The 21,176-nt window shown below is 33.9% G+C and overlaps 2 protein-coding genes across 2 annotated transcripts in view; both read left to right on the top strand.

The window, feature by feature from the left end:
• Positions 1-1,881: 1,881 nt before the first annotated feature.
• Positions 1,882-3,991, top strand: LOC130655586 (uncharacterized). The gene is made up of 2 exons (XM_057458352.1): positions 1,882-2,242; positions 2,412-3,991. Exons 1-2 carry the CDS (start codon positions 2,149-2,151, stop codon positions 2,624-2,626), a joined length of 309 nt encoding a protein of 102 aa, XP_057314335.1. The 5' UTR covers positions 1,882-2,148; the 3' UTR covers positions 2,627-3,991.
• An 8,608-nt stretch (positions 3,992-12,599) lies between these two features.
• LOC130654984 (protein diaphanous homolog 2-like) overlaps positions 12,600-21,176 on the top strand; it is a 59,211-nt gene continuing 50,634 nt past the window's right edge. The window contains exon 1 of the mRNA XM_057457685.1: positions 12,600-12,798. Coding sequence (XP_057313668.1) covers positions 12,763-12,798 — 36 coding nt within the window. The 5' untranslated portion in view covers positions 12,600-12,762. The remainder of the gene's footprint in view (positions 12,799-21,176) is intronic.

Below are 21,176 nucleotides of genomic sequence, written 5' to 3'. Positions count from 1 at the left end.
ACCGCCGTACGCTTTGTTACGCAGTCTTTTGTAACCACATCATCAAGTTCTATCCATGCCAGTATCGATAAGTAACGATATGGATGAAATTCTTATTTATCTTTTGCAGCTTTTTTAAAATGGAAACAAATCAGAAATTTAAGCTCTTCGAATTTTTTATCGTGATTAAACAAAAGTTAATGGTTCGACAACGAAGATTTGAACAGTCAGATTTAAATAGTAAAGTTGTTGGGTTGGGTTTTGACAAGGTTTAAAATGTCCTCGTTATGACCTTTTTGACTTCCAAGGGCTTTGTTTTTACAACATCCTCACTATAAAAAACGGACAATATATCGATAATGTAGAATGGATATTATGTCCATATGCACTGGAATGAACGGGCTTCTAAATATTGATATATTGACCATATGTATGAAAAATGGATATAATGATGATTTTTTCAGGAGATCCAAGAATCCATATAATGTAGAGACCTGGTGACCATGTCAGGGCGGAGCGCATCGCTTCTGCGTCTATCCGCTGCGCTGCAGGCGGTTTACGGACTACTGCATCCTTGTTCCCCACCCTCTACCCTGTTTTCAGACAAGGAAATATAACACTAAGATTTATTTATTTACGCCATCATCGGTATCTACAAACTTGAGAAGCCGCCACTTACACTAGACAGCAGAGGCTGTAGCCAGGATACCCAGCTCAACCTTCCACAACATTTCATATTATAATTTATGGCTGGCCTAGTTATTTAAGCTTTCTTTTATAGAGAAAGAAAAAATGATTATAAGGGTGGTTTGAAGGGACAACGCTGGGTCTCCTGGCCAAATTTATGGCTAGACAGACTGAAAGCCTTTGGAGATGGTCAGCCAGTTAGGCGTGTACAAGAGTTATCTCACCTTCTTTTTTGCCTTCAGCGGTGAGTTAAGGGGGCATTAATTCATACTGTATATTTTACCGTGGTCACTCACAAACAGAGTTGTTTGCCATGGTATAGACAACCGCACCAAACTAAATTGCTTAAAAAGGATAACTATCATAACACAGGAACTCACAGTAGAGTACTAAACACAAAGTAAAAGGCTAAGAGTATAAAATATAAATTGTTTAATAACAATCTATGAAGTTTTCTATAATGGAGGATCATTTGAGACTTAATTAATCAGCATCAGATAGTTTGTTGGGAAAGGTTGCTGAATATTGTTTCATTATTTAAAAAAATGAACGCCGAGCGAATGTAGATTGAAGGTGGTTGTATATCTAGGTAGCTTGTGAGTGAAGTGCAGAAAAATTATATTTCGAGCTAAAAATGATTCCTTCCTGACCAATATAGTGAATTTCAAAAGGAATAATTGAAACAAGAACGTGTTGAAATTTCAATAAACACATTGAAAATGTGTATGTACTTTTCATGAAACAATCGCATAATGGTGCCATGGCGAAAATTTATCTCACGAAATTTAATTTCACTTTTCGAAATTCTTCTTCAATTCAATTCAATTTTGCAAAGTTTCTATGATTAAAGTAGGTAAAATATATTCTATCATCTGAATATATCTTCTCTCTGAAAAAGATCTAGCAAAATGGGAAAGTTGCTCCGTGAAAAATTTAAAAATAACAACAGCTAGCGAAAAGGACAACGACACCTTATTTCATGGGCAGAAGCAATGCATATAAGGACAAACAAGAAACAAAGAAGGCAGATAATAAAAGGAGAATTGAATTACATAGTATGTAAATCTGTGGAGACTCTGATAAAAATTATAAATGTTGAAAATTATATTGTATGGTAGTAAAACTTACGAGCCAATACTGTTTATGTATAAAATAGAAGTGGAGGGTTTAAATTTTACAATTTTTAAAGTTTTTAAATTTTACAACGAATGCTTGATGCTGAAATATTTTGCTCAATGCGTTTTTATTTCTAAATATATACAGTATTAGGATATGGTTATTAGAATTAGGTAACATACTATATTTTTATTTCAAAATATACAGATTTTTTTGGCTTGATATTCAAAAACATTTTGTTTGTTGCTTTGAATTTTGGATAGTGAAACAAACTCCAATACATTTTTGTTGATTCATGTTGTGTCATCATACCTTATTTTCTACTTTTTCATATTTGAAGGAACACATTCAATTAGCATTGGATTTATGGGCTACAATGCCGCCATCACAAAACAGTTCTCAACTATGGGTAGACTTCATGAAGTGTCATCCCAATGGATGGAAAATACCGGAATTGATGGTAAGTAGAATTGTTGTTACATTTCTTGACACTTCGTATATCACGATTTTACATTTATTGTGAAAACATTCGGATAGAGGTACTGTAGGGCTTAAAAAATAGTGGCAACAACGAAAATATTGTTACACAAAAATATCTGCCAATATATACTACATCGTATTTTTTAAAGGATTGTCGATGAAATTTAAAAGAGTTGTTCTGATTGAATTAGAGCTGTTGAAAAGATGTGAAGAAGAAGTCGGCATACTTAAAAAAGAAATGTCTAGCTACTTGCTTCCTTTTTGCTGCTTGAAGAAACTCTTTACGTTAAGATTTAAATCAAGAACTACGATATTTTCGATTCTCACTTTTACCACACGCTTGTCCTATTCGTACGGAGATTAGAAGACAATGTGAAAGTGCGCGAAAAAACTATAAAAACCCAATTAAAACTAATGTGACGTGACGGGTCTTCATCTCCGAGACGGATCTTCATCGTTTATGTTCAAAACAGTTTTCTTCTTCTCCTCCTTACTCACTCCACGCAGCATGTTCTATTGTTTGTAATCAATTTATATTATCAACTTGTGTCAAGTCATTAAAGTATGTTTCTGAACTATAAAGGGAATAAAGAAATTGAGTTTGTTCCAAAGTCTTTTAGCCCGCATTCATTTCATTCTACTTCAATCAAAACTATTAGCTGTATACTATTTCAACTATTTGTAGAATATATTTTTTTAACAAGTACTTATTTGCTTCTTATAATAATACAAGATGTATAGTATACGTAAAACTAGCTCACCTCATACGTGGCACTGTATTATATATATTCATTTGTAGAAATAAATTGAAATCAATCACAATGGGCTATCAAACAGAAAGTGAATGTTTCAAAATATCATTCCGGGCATGCTATGTAATATATTAAAAAGGATGGCCACAAGCTTGATCATGTTTTTTTTGAAGTAATCACATAAAAAACTTTCTATATTAACAAAAAGCAATATATAAAGAAGTAGTAATCTTCTTGTGAAACATTCTGTGATGCCACAGATGCTAATGGTTTTGACTTTCGTAGTGCATGAGCATATTTTTTGAAAAAATAATTATTTAAGGAAACTACAAAGAAAAATTGAGTTACTGTCAGTACATTCATATACATTATGAGAACCATCATAAAACCATCCAATAAACCTGAAAGTATAATTCAAAACTTTCAGTCTGTGAAATACACAAAATTTCATCAAGAATCTACAACTACAAACTACAATCATAGACAAGTGCCGACTTCGGTGTTATGAAAGGCCCAATTCACCAAAACAACGGAACCTGCTATGTATGGATTGCTTCTAGAAACAGGACCATTTTCTTAATTTTTTTTTCAACGACCTAGCTCACCGAAACAATCAAATCAATTATGTACGGAATCTTTTTAGAAACAGGATCCTTTTTCTGAATTTTTACCAATGGCTCAATTTACCGAAATAACCGAATCTGTGATGTATGAATTGCTTCTAGAAACAGAAGCTTTTTCGTGAATGCTTAACAATGGGCCAATCCACCGAAACAACTGAATCTGTGATGTATGGATTGCTTCTAGAAACAGGAGCTCTTTCCTGAATGATTATCAAAGGTCTAATTTGCGGAAATAACTGTATCTCTTACTTATCAGAGGCTCGATTTACCAACATAACCGAATGTGTTATGTATGGATTGCTTTTAAAATCGGGAATTCTCACCTGAATATTTTGTGAAGGCAATTTCGCAAATGTTAGCCAACTTTATGTGTATGGATTGCTCCTGACTTGCCAATTCTTTCCTAACTGTTTTGTTAAAGCCTTACAGATGTAAATTTCTTCCGCCCTTTAAGGAAATAAAAATCTGATATTAAAGTACCACATCAAATGCGGTTGATTAACAATTAATATTGAAAATCAAATAGAAGAATAATTTTAACAAAAGAGCTTTGGCTCTTTTGGGATAAAGGCAGTTTAGAAGGGGATTAAACACAAGACGACGATAAACATTTGCGTAGATATTTACGCTCCATCTTATAATACAACCACTATGTATATAACACCAAATGTCAATAAGAAAACAAATTAATCAAGTTCAGAGAGCACAGAAAACGAATACAAAAAGTTGTATCCACAAGGTTCCAACCCTGCTCAGTTTTATGGTACCGCCAAGGTTCACAAGATACCACCTAATTCTACAGTAGCTGACGATTTACCATCACGACCCATCATATCGAATATCGGATCTGCTATTTACAACACATCAAACTACCTTGCGAAATCTTTAACACCGCTGACAAAGTCAACATATACTACTGAAAGCTCTTTAGATTTTATATTATCATTGAAAGGAGAAAAGATACCTCATAATTACGAACTAGTACCTTTTGACGTCACTAGTTTATTCACCAACGTTCCGTTGGAACAAAAGATAGACATAATATTGCAAAAGATATATGCTGAAAAAGTTATAGAAACAAAAATTAAGCGAGAGGAAATGAAACATCTATTAATCTCATGTACAAAACATGTACATTTCAGTTTTAACAACCAACTTATATTCAGGTAGATGGTGTAGCAATGAGCTCGCCTCTAGGACCAGTCCTAGCATATCTTCATGGTTGAGTTGGAGAATGAAATAGTCCCAAAATTAGAAAATTCAGTAAAATTATGGAAGAAATATGTAGATGACACTGTTAATGAAAACCAGATAAACAATGTGCTGATCACGCTTAATAGTTACCATTCGAATATCCAGTGAACATATGAAGTTAAAAACGATAACTACATCGCCTTTCTTGATGTAAAAACACATCCATTTATCGAAAAGACACGAACACTGACATATAAATGCACTAGAATTCATCTGCATTACGCCCATGGAAAGTTGAAACGGTTAAATTGTTGGTGTTGAGAGCGTTTAATATATGCTCTTCATGACAAGATCTGAAATACGAACTAAATCACTTAAAAAATGTGTTTATAAAAAACTTATCCAGAAGCAGTTGTATCTAATGTAATTAATAACACACGGCGAAATTTCAACATTCAAAATGCCGACACTGTTTCTGATGAAGACACCAATGAATCTCCAATAACACCTTTCATGGTTTTTATTCTGTCAAGTCTGGCTACGGGAAAATAAATAAGGTTAATTTCGTTTAAGAAAAGCGAATTAGAAAATAATGGTAACTGCTTAGTAAAGCGTCTAACACTTTTAAACAGTTTCTATCAGCCAATGTCAAGCCACGCATTGCTGATCAATGTCAAATGTTATGTTTGCTATTTTCTGTGAAATAGAACCAAGGATGAACACAACATGGTGTTGTGTGCAAATATACTTGTCCGGTGGAATAGTGCGATGCTACATACATTGGTGAAACAGCCAGGAGGCTTAATGAAAGATAGACCACCAAAAACGCGATAAGAACTCTCACATCCTAAAACATTCAGTCATTGAGAATTACCAACTTGGTGAACAAAAGAACTTCAGTATTGATAGATAATGTTCACCACTTTAAAAAGAAAAAAATAGCTGAGGCCATGTATATTTGTGATAACAGTCCCACGCTTGGGAAAGTAATTGATGAAACTAGTTACCGCAATGACTATGTCAACACGGAGGCATTGGACAAATTGTTGGAACAACCAAAAACGGTCAAAGATTAACGTCTAGAGTTAGTTGTTATTGGATACTGTAGGTCATCGATAAAAGATTTCTAAAGAATAACAAAACCATTATATGATTTGTTATCGAAAGGTTTACAGTGCAGTACAACTAGCAATAGTAAACGTTCCAATAAACGAACTGCTGGTCACAAATCGTCGTCGGAATCCATCGTGTAGGAACCTAAACATGAAAAGATTATTCTGTATTTATTAGTGGAACAATTCAAATCACCAAAAGTTATGAGCTATCCAGAAGAAAATCTCAAGAAAAAGTAGACTACTGGCAAGATACTGCCAACAGATGTTTATAAACTCTGAAGGAATATTAATTAAAAAAAAACACAACTGCAAACCAGATTGTTCATCCCACATGTTATCATAGGATGGTGTTCAAGGAGATATCTGGGATATGATCGCGTGATTGAATTAGCACGGAGGAGATTTTACTGGCCTGGCATGGCTAGTGATGTCAAAATGTTTATTTTCAAGAAATGCAAGTGCATAAAGTATAAAAAGCCAAACATTGAACAAAGAGCACCATTAGAGCCCATATCAACATCAGGAGTCAATGGAAAGGCCTACTGTAGAGTACCTGCATCTTGACAAAGCAAAAAGAGGATATGAGTAAATGTTGGTAATCACTGACCACTTTACCCGCTTTACCCAAGCCTATCCTACCAAGAATAAGTCAGGCAGAGCGGCAGCTGAAAAGATGTTCAATGAATTCATTTTATCGTACGGATTTCCCAAACGCATACACCATGACCAAGGGAAGGAGTTTGACAACAAACTCTGGAAAAGACTGCAGGAATTAAGTGGCATGGAGTCCTCAAGGACAACTCCATATCACCCAATGGGCAATGGCCAATGTGAAAGGATGAATCACACAATCATAAATATGCTTAAGACTGTGGAAAAATACAAGAAATATAAGTGAAAAGACCACATTAAACACCTTGTCTTTTCCTACAATAGCACAGTGCACAAAAAAACTGGACTTACACCGTTTTACTTAACTTTTGGACGCCATAACAGATTGCCAATTGACTTGATGTTCGCTCTAAAAGAAGAAATTGAGGACCACCATACTTCTACAGAAAAATAGAAAAGATTTATTTAACAAGCCTGTCTTGCTTCATCCAAGTCTGCTAAATCAGGACAAAAGAATTATTACAAAAAGATTTATGATGCTACACTTGCAGTTGGAGACAGGGTTCTACTTGTAACCTTAAAGAACGAGGTTAGACCGGAAAACTAAAATCCTATTGAGAAAAAGATGTTTACGCAATAATCGCACAGAAACTCAATTTACCTGTGTACAAAATAAGATCTGGATCTGGCAAGACCAATGTGGTACACCGAAACCTTTTACTTCAATGCAATCAGCTACCAGAGGTAAACACGCCTTCTCCTCTTCATCATGTAGAGGGTAGTCAGGATCTATTGGACACAAGCTCTCCTGAGGTGGGACAGGAAAATCATCAACACGAATCCTCATCTAAAAGAAATGATACCGCCAAGCTCTCCTGAGTCGGGAGAGGAGGAGATTCATCAGTGACCCCAACGAACAAGAAAACGAAGACATGCGACAAAGAAGGAAATCCAACATACGAAGAACTGTAAATATTGAGTTAAGAAACATTGAGGTTAAAAAAAGAAAAAAAGAAAGTTATATACATAATGTGTTAACTACTTCCGTCTTTTTACTATCTTCTGGCGTTTTGTATATGGCAGGATAATGCTTTTTAAGTTAGAGATTAATCTAATAACCGGGCAAACAATTTTTCTTCACTTATATATAACCAGAAATAGAAGTAATGTCAAATGGACGAATGATTCTAAATTGAAATGGAACTAAATGATCAATTGTCATCGACCCTCAACAGAATGATAGGGTAAATGTCTAAGGGTAAAAAAAATCATAATAAAAATACACAAAATTTAGGAAAAACGGAACTTAAATAAAAATACAAACTGCGTAATCACGTAGTAAATTGATTGTCAAATTTGTACCTCTCTCTAGAGGTGCCTTGTTACAGTAGTGATGTAGCTAGCCAAACTTATTTCTAAAGATTAAGGCATGGATGCCTGAATTGTATTATCCTCCCTCTTGTTTATGGTGCACAAGTATCTGGCAACGACAGAGAGGGTAGAGAATAATTCAGGTTTAGATGCCTGAATTATAATGTCCCCCCTGCCAATATGGTCGCATAAATAGCTGGCAACGCAATAGAGGGTACAGAACAATTCAGGTATGGATGACTGAATTACATTGTACCTCTTTCCTTTCTGTGCTTATAAATATCTGGCAACGCCATAAGGGGTACAGAATAATTCAGGTATGTGTGTTTTAATTTTAATGTACCCCCTCCCGTTCTTGCCGCATAGATATCCGCCACGACAGAAATGGTACATATAATTCAGGTATGGATGCCTAAATTGGAATGTACCTCCTCCCATTCTGGGCGCGTAGATATCTAGAGAAATGCATAAAGAGTACAAAATAACTCAGGTATGGATGCCTTAAATTATAATTTACCCCCTCCCAATCTGGTAGCATAAATATCTGGCAAGCCCATAGGGGTACAGAATAACTCAGGTATGGATTCCTGCATTAAAATGCAGCCCCTCTTGTTCTTGGTGCATAAATATCTGGCAACACCATAGGGAGTACAGAACAATTCAGGTATGGGTGCCTTAATTATATTGTACCCCCTTTCCTTCTGTGCCTAGAAATATCTGGTAACGGCATTGGGGGTACAGATTATTCAGGTATGGGTGTTTGAATTTTGATGTACCCCTCCCGTTCTTGCCGCATAAATATCTGGCAACGGTATGGATACCTGCATTATATTGTACCCCCTTCCTTTCTGTGCCTATAAATATCTGGCAACACCAAAGGGGTAAAGAATAATTTTGGTATGGGTGTTTGAATCTTAATGTTCACCCTCCCGTTCTTGCCGCATAAATATCTGGCAACAACAGAGAGGGTACAGAATAACTTAGGTATGGATGCTTAAATTGTAATGTACCCCCTCCTATTCTGGGCGCATAAATGCCTGGCAACACCATAAAGGGTAAAGAATAACTCGGGTATGGATGCCTGCATTATAATGTACCCCCTCCCAATCTCGTCGCATAGATATCTGGCAACGCAATAGGGGATACAAACAAATTCAGGTATGTATGCCTGAATTACAATGTACAACTTTCTTTCTGTGCCTATAAATATCTGGCAACGCCATAGGAGGTACAGAATAATTCAGGTATGGGTGTTTGAATTTTAATGTACCACCTTCCATTCTTGCCGCATAAGTATCTTACAAGGACAGAGAGGGTCAGAATAATTCAGGTATGGATGTCTGAACTATATTGTACCCCCATTCCTTCTGTGCCTATAAATATCTGGCCATAAGGGGTAAAAATAATTCACGTATGGGTGTTTGAATTTTATTGTACGCCCTTCCTTTCTTTGCCTATAAATATCTGGTAACGCGATAGAGGGTACAGAATAATTCAGGTATTGGTGTTCGAATTTTAACGAACCCCCTTCCGCTCTTGCCGCATAAATATCTGGCAACTCCATGTGGGTACAGAACAATTCAGGTATAAATGCTTGACATATATTATGACCCCTTCCTTTCTGTGCTTATAAATATTTGGTAACGCCATTGGAGGTATAAATAATTCAGGTATGGGTGTTTGGATTTTAATGTACCCCCTCCCGTTCTTGTCGCATGAATATCTGGCAACACCAGAAACGGTACAGAATAATTCATGTATGAATGCCTGAATTATATTGTATCCCATTCCTTTCTGTAACTATAAATATCTGGTAACGCCATAAGGGGTACAGAATAACTTAGGTATGGATGTTTCAATTTTAATATATCCAATCCCGTTCTTGTCGCAGGAATATCTGGCAACACCAGAGAAGGTACAGAATAATTCAGGTATGGATGCCTAAATTGTAATGTACCCCCTTCCATTCTGGTCGCATAAATGTTTGGCAACGCCATAAAGGCTACAGAATAATTCCGGCATCCATACCCAAATTACTTTTTGTATTCCAAACAAGACAGGTCAACTGCAAGTTACTGGGTGCAGATACAGGGATATTTGGATATAGGGATATACAAATGCAAAGCTGCTGTCAGTAAAACACATTAAAATTCTATTTTTCTGCCTGAGAGAATGTGTTTATTTTCCTTTAATATTGCCGTAACATGTATGTCTAATATGTTAGGTTTTCTGTCGTTACGGCGCGACGTCAATAACACTACTTTAACTTCAATATATATCCTATAATAAATTTATTAATCCACTACAGCGCACATACAGATTTGAGGTAAAATTACTTGGAAACAAGGTGCTGACGTCAATGATTTTTCACCGTGTGGGTAACTAGGGACCACCTAGGACAAATTTGGGTAAGTTTCCGCAACCTGATTCCCCAAATCCGTTTTGGAGTGGAGGGGTTGATGACGTCATCAAAATTTTTTTAACCCCACAGGGTCTCAAGATCTATACGATGAAGGCGATGGGTATGCAAATTTATGCTATTTTGAGATGTTACGAGTTAACAAACTTTTAAGAACATTTTTTAAGTATATAAACAGGACAGTGCTGACGTCATCAAAAGTTAAATGCAACTTTTTGTTATTTTTCTCTGTCTAAGTGGATTTTTGACCGACCATATCGACTAGTTACGGTATATTACTAAGTATTACAGTATACTACCAAATACCTAAACAGTACTGCAGAGTATTACAGTATATTACTAAGTACTACAGTGCATTAATAAATACTACAAGGTATTACAGTATATTACCGAATACTACAAGGTATTACAGTATATTACCGAATACTACAAGTATTACAGTGCATTGCTAAATACTACAAAGTATTACAGTATATTACTGAGTACTACAAAGTATTACAGTGTATTACCGAATACTACAAGGTATTACAGTGTATTACTGAATGCTACAAAGTATTTGGGCATATTACCGAATACTGCAAGGTATTACAGTGTATTATCGAATACTACAAGGTATTACAGTGTATTACCGAATACTACAAGGTAATACAGTGTATTACTGAATACTACAAAGTATTACAGTGTATTACTGAATATTACAAGGTATTACAGTGTATTACTGAATACTACAAGGTATTACAGTGTATTACCGAATACTACAAAATATTACAGTATATTACTAAGTATTACAGTGTATTACTGAATACTACAAGGTATTACAGTGTATTACCGAATACTACAAGGCATTACAGTATATTGCCGAATACTACAAGGTATTACAGTGTATTACTAAATACTACAAAGTATTACAGTGTATTACTGAATACTACAAGGTATTACAGTGTATTACTAAATACTACAAAGTTTTACAGTGTATTACTGAATACTACAAGGTATTACAGTGTATTACCGAATACTATAAGGTATTACAGTGTATTACTGAATACTACAAGGTATTACAGTGTATTACTGAATACTACAAAGTATTACAGTGTATTACTGAATACTACAAGGTATTACAGTGTATTACCGAATACTACAAAATATTACAGTATATTACTAAGTATTACAGTGTATTACTTAATACTACAAGGTATTACAGTGTATTACTGAATACTACAAGGTATTACAGTGTATTACTGAATACTACAAGGTAATACAGTGTATTACCGAATACTACAAGGTATTACAGTGTATTACTGAATACTACAAGTTATTACAGTGTATTACTGAGTACTACAAGGTATTACAGTGTATTACCGAATACTACAAAATATTACAGTATATTACTAAGTATTACAGTGTATTACTGAATACTACAAGGTATTAGAGTGTATTACTGAATACTACAAAGTATTACAGTGTATTCCTAAATACTACAAAGTATTACAGTGTATTACCGAATACTACAAAGTTTTACAGTGTATTACTGAATACTACAAGGTATTACAGTGTATTACTGGATACTACAAAGTAATGCGGCATATTACTAAGTACTACAGTATACAATACGGCATATTACTAAGTACTACAGTGTATTACTGTACATTACAAAGATATTACATTAGGCAGTAGTATGTATTAACAACATCACGACGTTGATAAATTGTTTAACGTCGCGTGTCGAATGCAGTTGAGCTGTCGTGAGGGAAGGAATACGACAATGTCGGGTAAAGGTGAGGTTGTGTTAGAGGTTCAAGTATAAGACATATTCACAGACTAGGATCCATAATCCTTCCATGAAGTGCTTTCCGAGTTAAATTTTATATGTATTTTCAAGACCAGTTCTGTATTTTAACCGATAGTTTTCTCCATTGGCAACGCCTGAAACTAACGCCTAAAACCAACCGCCAAAACGGACGCCTGAAACAGAAGACTAAAACGAATGCCTTAAACGGACGACAGTTCACACGAATGCCTAAAACGAACGCCTAAAACGGACGACCGAATGCACGGAATTTTGACCCGGATCCCCCCTCTCATAGACAACAGACATTCATGAGCCTCACTACAATGTGCTACATGGAAAATAGCACATCATTATCTCCACAAGGCTTGGGAACGTACATAAGTTGAACGCATGTTGAATACTATATTTCTTTCATATTCAGATAGTAATACGTGGACGACTTACCCAGATCGCTCAAGCTTTACGCATGCGCTCTGAGTAACATATATCTAATATGGCAGCAGAAAGGCGTACTGCTACTTAGCTAACTTACTTGGGTAAAGTGAAACGAACAAACATAAAGTATATATATTTTAAATTGACCGCTGATGTCTTTCTAACAGTTCTGTTATTGAATTAGTTAAAAATGGGGGATAGGGAGAAGGATAAAGGTTCTAGTTTGGTAAGTATTCTTTTGTGAAGAAACAGCATTTCGGGTACCTTCCATACTCACATTGCCACGCATAACGTTTTTTGGACGTCGTTTGGATGTCGCTCTGTCTTGGCAAATGTCAATTTTTTATTTCAAGGCTTAATCACTATAATGTAATGTGGTAATTTGAAGCTGTCACAATGTTTTCCATTTACATATTCTTCGCTCACCCAACGATGGTGCTGATAAGACGAGGGTGCCGATTAGCCGCATACGTCCCTATATGGTTCAGCGTAGCTTAAAATGAGCATTAAATACTCTAGGACTCCCCATCAAGCCATGGCCCCTCCTGGAAATAATAGACAGGGTATATCCCTCGATATTTGTCAGGCTAGCCCTGTAAAATATGCACATCTATCTTTCTATCCACGTTTAATTGACATTTTTTGAAAACTTTGCCCAGTGCAAGAAATGCCTGGCATGGTACAGTGGATTAAAGAGATCAGTTGCACTTATACAAAGGATTTGCATAAAAATCCTGATGTTCATTTGCAAAATTTTGCAAATGAACATCAGGATTTATCCCAGAATTTATCCCTTCATTAGGTGAGTTTGATAAGCTTGCATGTGTAATTTTTTTTATTTTTATTGTATTCATACTATCTGATGGAAAATAAATAAATCGAGGTTGTTAGATTGCCCAAAAATACACATACTAACTTTTTCACAACAAAAAAACACCCATCTGCACTCCAAGCTTTGATAATTGGAAATGCATGAGCAACAAATATAGAAATTAAGAAAAATTTTTAAAAAAGTAAAGCAACATAATTCATTTTCTCCTGTACACCCCACAGAGGTTCCTGTTTTGGCATTGGGAACAAAAAATAGTAAAAGTCCCAGTTTTGTTCACGGCCAGAAATTTTAATCCATTATGATAATGTTGTTTATGGAGTCATTAATCAAACTACTTGTGGAACAAAAAAATGTAAATTAAATTACGGAAATCTGAATGGCGGCTTATGATGACAACGCTAATGAAAATCATTAATTATAATAATATTCCGTTATTGTCAAATAAAATTACTTTCAGTTATTTTATTTTTCTCCAAAAGACAACCATACCAGCGCTTAAAATAATATTTTTGTACCTGACGATCTTAGGATTGTTATTTTGTAAATCCTAGCGATCATACTTTCCTAACAAACGTTATGATCATGCACCATAGTGGTGGTGGACTTTTTAAAAACCTAGGGCTCGTCTCAAAATGTGCGTACCGTTTTTTCGTATAATTATACGAACGCTACGTTTCATGAAACGAATGTCATTCATACGAAGTGCTTAGTTTAAAATAAAAAAACTAAAGGAAGTTTATACAAACTTTTTAATATATGATACAAACTTAAACAAAGTTTTTTTTATCATACAAAATGAAATGATACGAACTTTGAACGAAGTAAATTATTATACAGTACGATCTTGAAACGAACTTTAAAAGTACTAGCGTAATTGCGCATAATTCTTCAATAGGAAAGCAAAACAAAAGAATTAAACTGTAAACGAAACCAGAAATATTTGAAGTAAAATATACGAGGTTGACTTCTTTGAAAAAACTAGCAAAAATGCGTCTTCATAGGTTCAATCTACACAATCTACCGCTGTCTTTTTCGCTTTATACAATCCCATTTTCCTGATTTTGAAAAGATCTATGGCGATCTTTTCGCTTTATACGATCTCGTTTTCATGATTTTTAAACGATCTACGGCAATCTCTTAGCTTCTATGATGCCGTTTTCATAATTTTTGAAAGATCTACGGTGATCTTTTCGCTTAATCCCATTTGCATGATTTTTAAACGATCTACGGTAATCTCTTAGCTTCTATGATGCTATTTTCATGATTTTTACATGATCTACGGCGATCTCTATCTTCTACAGTCCCGCTTTGATGATTTTAAAACGATCTACAGTAATCTCTTAGCTTCTACGATGTCATTTTCATGTTTTTTAAACGGTATACGGCAATCTTTTTGCTTTCTATGGTCCCGCTTCATGATTTTTAAAGGATCTACAGAGATCTTTTGGCTTTCTACGATCCCGTTTTCATGATTTGTAAACAATCTACGACGATTTTTTGGTTTTATACGATCCCGTTGTCATGAATTTTAAATGTTCCACAGCAATTTTTTCGCTTTCTACGGTCTTGTTTTCATGATTTTTAAACAATCTACGGCGATATTTTCGCTTTCTACGATGTCGTGGAGACGATCCCTTAAGAACTTAGATAATAAATCCAATTAAAATAAACAAAATTTGTATAACAAAATGAACTTTGTAATTGTTGAAAAAATTTCAATATAAAGACTATAGACAATTGTCCAATTATAATAAACGAACTTTGTATAAGCAAATTTTTATACGAACTTTAAAAATGATACGAACTACATACAAACTTTATTTTAAATGATACAAACTTTATACAAACTTGTAATTTTGATGATACGAAAAAGTTTGTATTAAAAATAAAATGATAGGTAAGATTTAATAAATCATTATGAAGTTTTTTATACGAATTATACGAACTACAGTACAGTCCAGATGTAAGCGTACGCTCAACTTGCAAAAATAATTGCTTTCATTAAAAAAAACAATAGGATAGCGAGTTCCTTTCAAATTGCGCGAAAATAATTGCTTCGTGTTAAAAACAAAAGCATAGCAAGAAACATTGTTTAAAAACAATACTTTGCGCGAGAATAAATTAAACGCGAAGGCCATGAATTTTTATTTTTTTTAACAACTAAACTAATTATAGTAACGCGATTTTAATCTCGATTTATTTAAAATACACAAGCTCTTTTAAAAAACAACAAATCCAATGATCTAAATATTTTTAAAAAACTAATGCTACTTTTAAAACTTTTAGTAATATTTCTTTATCGTCGAAATATATTTTTTAACATGCAAAACTTTTAAAAGTTCTTTTTATAAAAAGCAACGTTTAGCAACGCAAACGGAAAAACCCTACGTTCGGGACTTTTCCCTTCGCGATAAGATTTCGAAAACAAATTAAATTTTAATACAGAAGAAAGAAAAATCTAAAAATATAACTTTTGACGTTTTATAGTATCACGCTACATTTTATTGTTAAAAACATTGTCTTTGTTTTTTCTAGCGCGCAACAGCTCTATCTCTTAAAAGATTTAAACAATGCATCTCGCTGTCTATTTAGTTTTCGCGCAAATCTTTTATTTTATAAAACTATCAAACAATGGCTCTCTGTGTCACATTGATAGAGTTGATAACATTTTAAATCCTTAAAAAACTATCTAACGAAGCTTTCCTATCGCCGTTCTTCGTTCTTAAACTTTCTAAAAATCATTTCTATCGCTGCTCTTCGTTATTAAACTTTTAAAATGCGATCTAAAAAAACATTTCTATCGCTGCTCTTCGTTATTAAACTTTTAAATGCAATCTAAAAAAACATTTCTATCGCTGTTTTTCGTTTTTAAACTTTTAAAATGCGATCTAAAAAAGCTTTTCTATAGCGGTTTTTCGTTATTAAACTTTCAAAATGCGATCTAAAAAAGCTTTTCTATAGCGGTTTTTTGTTTTTAAACTTTCAAAATGCGATCTAAAAAACATTTCTATCGCCGTTTTTCGTTTTTAAACTTTTAAAATGCAATCTAAAAAAACATTTCTATCGCCGTTTTTCGCTTTTAAACTTTTAAAATGCAATCTAAAAAAACATTTCTATCGCCGTTTTTCGTTTTTAAACTTTTAAAATGCAATCCAATAAAAAACATTTCCATCGCCGTTTTTTGTTTTTAAACTTTAAAAATGTGATCTAAAAAACATTTCTATCGCTGTTTTTCGTTTTTAAACTTTTAAAATGCAATCTAAAAAAACATTTCTATCGATGTTTTTCGTTTTTAAACTTTAAAAATGTGATCTAAAAAACATTTCTATCGCCGTTTTTCGTTTTTAAACTTTTAAAATGCAATCTAAAAAAACATTTCTATCGATGTTTTTCGTTTTTAAACTTTTAAAATGCAATCTAAAAAAACATTTCTATCGCCGTTTTTCGTTTTTAAACTTTTAAAATGCAATCTAAAAAAGCTTTTCTATCAAAATTAAAGTTTCAATCTTTGTTAAAATATAATAATTTCTATCGCTTAAAAGCTTTATTTGACCCGCGCAACCAACAATGCCTTCTCGCTAGTTAATTTAGTTTCCACGCAAAACTTTTGTTTAATAAAAATATTAAACAATGGCTCTTCGTGTCACATTGATAGAGTTGATAACATATGCAATATGCTATTGGGAATAGTTATGTTATTTGACAATAGTTACGCGCAGTTATAATAAGCTATTTTTTCTTCAATAATCTTTTGTTTATTACGCGCAAGTTAATGACTTACAAGACTCGCAAGATAATTAATAAAAAGAAAAGACAAACAACTACCGCCTCCGAGAAAAAGGTGTGAATCTTGAGCGTACGCGTACGCTTACATCTGGACTGTACTGTACATATAAACATTTTGAGACGGTCCCTTAAATGTAAAAGTATAAAAAAGGAAAAAAAAGTTTAAAAGTATTAAAGTTCAACACTACAGAAACAAAGAATTTAATAAGTAAAGTCTAGCATTTTCTGCAATGAATAAATTTAACCACAAGTGGTTATAAACTGTCTTTAATGATGTAGTTGAAGTGCAAAACACATAGTTGAAGCATAAAAATATGTTATTTTATGTTTCGCTAAGAGCTTTCAATGTTCTGGCATGCATGTTGCAGGAAGTAACTGAACTATGCTCCAGAGAAAAAAAAATTCTTTTTTCGTTGTTTGTGGCTTCCTTTTCACGTGTGATGCTCCCAATTTGCCATTGTGATTTTTGTTTTGCCGGCGAAGCTGACCGCGACGGTAGCAAAATTTTGCCAGCAAACATTTTTGGACTTTCATTCCTTCTAGTTTTTTCTGTATATTTTTGTTTTTTCTTGATGATTCATGGATGTTTTTTTTTTACAACAATTTATATAATTTTACAGTGTCTAACATGGAGATATACCATCTAAATAAGCATTTACAAAATTGATGTATGGGAATGCGGACGTTAAAAATGAAAAGATAAAAAACACACAGAAAAGATGACATAACAAAACATTTAAATTGCACACTTGCATTTTTTCACTCGAACATGTGTGGTGGTACCCTTTGCCACAAGCTCAGTTAAAATTAGCACCTCTAGATTGCCTGAAAATGCATTGAACAAAATCGATGTAAACATAAATTTCAAAAAAGATAAAAATGCGCGGAAAGGGATTGTCGAAGGTAGGAATTAATAGGGGCTATGCAACAAATTATCTGAATTTTTGACAGACACCTCTTCTGTTTAAAACTGCACCTGTTTATCCATATATTTTTGTAGCAAGACTTCCCAAATATGTTGTTTTGCAAAAATATCTTTGTTGAAAATAGAAATAAGCAGCACTAGAGTTGTGGAGACAAATGTTTCACAAAAAATAAAAAAAATAAAAAACTTTTTTTCTCTTTTTGAAATCTCTGACAATGAGAAGAAATAGCTTCAAGGTTGTTAAGCAGGGTATGATTACTAAAATGAGTATGATAGAAATAAGTCTGTAATCAACCTCCCTCCCAGAGGTTATTATTTATATATATAAAAAAACTTAAAATTCTTGGGGACAAGTCTCCTTAGTTACCCAGTGATAAAGAAGTAAGACTTTGCGGTTGTTTTAAGGTGTTGAAAGTTTCTTCCCACAAAGTTTTTTTCCACCAAATTTTTCCCCACAAAGGTTTCTTTCTGCAAAAGTAAAGTACTGGGAAAAGTGTGTGTACCCCTGTAAGTTATGTAACCAGGAAATAGGACAGATTAAATATTTTGAAACCGAATTTGGCTTTTAGACAATGTGTTCATAAATAATTTTGCACACCTGTGTTTGTGGATGCGGGGGAATTGCCAAGGCCATTTTTTTAACAGAGTGTCTTGCAACTCGCTAAAACATTATACATAAGCTGCAAATATCAAGAAATGGTGGTATAAAGTGCCTTCCAAAAGTATATAAAAATACAAGTATATACATAACTCATTAGAAATACAGTGGCTATACTCCCATATCGCAAGTGAACAAAGGCGCAACCAAAGGATGTAAAAGGGAGGGTAAATGAACAACTCATTTACTGTACTCTCAACAGTGCACAACAACAAACTAAAAGTGGATACTCCAACAGGTATATGTTACTCTTCCAGAATCTTATCTACACTGGCTGAAAAAAGGGTGTGTTCATGTGAAGTTTACCAACTCCCTAATGGAGGTAATAAAAACTAATCACCTATAAATTATCTCACAGGCATATATTAATGCATGCACATACACATACATACAATGAGAAGACACATGTGTGTGCACTCCACCTTTGAGGGGACTCCATGGTAGAGGTCACACACACGGATTACAAAACGACACAATATATGGTGGACTGAACTGTGAACAATACACAAGATACAGCACACACAACAATGGTGCAATAAATACAGTACCGCCTGCGTGTAACTTTACATGTACGCGAGTTTTACGACCTCATGTAACGATCTCATGTCTACATAAAGAACATTCACATATCTTTTGTTTACACACGAACTTAATTGCTTTCTATTGTTATCGTCGTGCGCGAGTCATAACAATAAGATTTGATGAATCCTTTTGTTGTCACATGTAACATGCATGTTATTGTTTAAAAGTGTTAAAGATCACGAAGGCTATTGAAATATATTATTTTAGAAAAAAGAACTAACATAACACTTAATATTTAAAAAAAACTAATGTTGCTACTTTTTAAAACTTTTAGTAATAATTCTTTATCATCGAAGCATATTTTTTAACATGCAAAACTTTTAAAAGTTCTTCTTATAAAAAGCAACGTTTAACAGCGCAAACGAAAAAACCCTACTGTCAGGACTTTCCCCTTTACGATAAGATTTTGAAAACAAATTAAATTTCAATACCGAAGAAAGAAAAATCTAAAAATCTAACTTTTGACGTTCTTGAAAGATCTAATTGTGAGAACATGGCTAGCCATGCAAAATATGCACATCTATCTATCTATCTATCTATCTATCTATCTATCTATCTATCTAACATGTTTTGCGATGCGATCTAAAAAAGCTTTTCTATCGCGGTTTTTTGTTCTTAAATTTTTAAAACGCGATCTAAAAAAGCGTTTCTATCGCCGCTTTTCATTCCCAAACTTTTAAAATGCGATCCAACAAAGTTTTTTAATCGCCGCTTTTCTATAATTATTTTGCTGTGTTATAAAGTTGAGAGTATCAAAAAACAATATGTAGAAAACATTTTTTTTTAACTTTTTATATATATACAAGTTCTCAAAAAATAAAAAAACTTTAAAAAAATACAATTATGCTGAATTAAAATCAATGTCACTTTCATTATGTTTTTTTCTGTTTAAATATTCATTCATGCTATTTTTAGCTTCACACCAAGCAGCTTTCTTCCGATCCTCACTAACAGAATAAATGTTAAATAGAATATTTTTAATATATTCCACTTTAGCCACATTTAAAGGTTCTTTCGTTATCACTTGTCCGTGTTTAACAATACTTGTTCCATACACGCTGCGTCCCTGCCTTTCTGAAAACGGGAAAATCCGTTGCATCAATCTTTGCGCAAAATTTTTTTCGGAATGCAAACCGTTTTTGATGTTGACAATTTTCATGTTGCTCAACATCCAATTGTTTTGCGCGGTAGTCTGGGTCGAAGTTGGAAAGAACGGCTGACGGATAAAGGGAGGATAAAAAGGATGGTAAAATTTCAAATCACAAAAACACAAGTAGAAAAAATAAGCTATCAGTGGAACACTTCAATTTTATTGACCAATGCTACAACGAGAATGATGAACATTCAGCAGTTGACCTTCAGAAAAAAATTAAGAACAGTTTTAACATTGAAGTTTCTGTGACAACCGTCAAAAAGGTCTGACGAAAATTGGGATGGATTGCCACTGGCCCAAAGTATTGCCAAGCTGTGCGACCAGCAAATTGTGAATCGCGGTTAGCCTACTGTAAGAAGTGGTTAGCTGAAGAAGATAGCTTCAATGATGTGATGTTTACCGACGAGTCCTCCATTGAAATCAATAGACGCGCTGTTTGATGCTTTCGAAAAAAAACTGAAATGCCAAAACTAAAGCCAAAAGTTAAGCATCCGTATAAAGTTCACGTTTGGGGAGGAATTTCGCGACGAGGCAGGAGTACACTTCTCATATTTATAGGGATAATGCGTAAGGTAAGGCGTTAAGAACATTCAGCTGCGAAAAATTTGAACGCCAAAATAATGTTTTTTGCAAAGTTCAATGTTCTTTAGGTGAGGTAACGTCTATCT

Source organism: Hydractinia symbiolongicarpus, chromosome 8 (genome assembly GCF_029227915.1).
Source record: "Hydractinia symbiolongicarpus strain clone_291-10 chromosome 8, HSymV2.1, whole genome shotgun sequence".
Classification (NCBI taxonomy): Eukaryota; Metazoa; Cnidaria; class Hydrozoa; order Anthoathecata; family Hydractiniidae; genus Hydractinia; species Hydractinia symbiolongicarpus.
The sequence above is the reverse complement of the archived record's forward strand: the minus strand, read 5'-3'. Positions and strand labels throughout refer to the sequence as shown.

What these genes read in the sequence shown, in the direction of transcription:
- LOC130655586 (XM_057458352.1), top strand. Translation starts at nt 2,149, where the DNA reads ATGGGCTACAATGCCGCCATCACAAAACAGTTCTCAACTATGGGTAGA. An exon ending in GGAAAATACCGGAATTGATG is followed by an intron (nt 2,243 to 2,411) that starts GTAAGTAGAATT and finishes TATTTTTTAAAG; the next exon opens with GATTGTCGATGAAATTTAAA.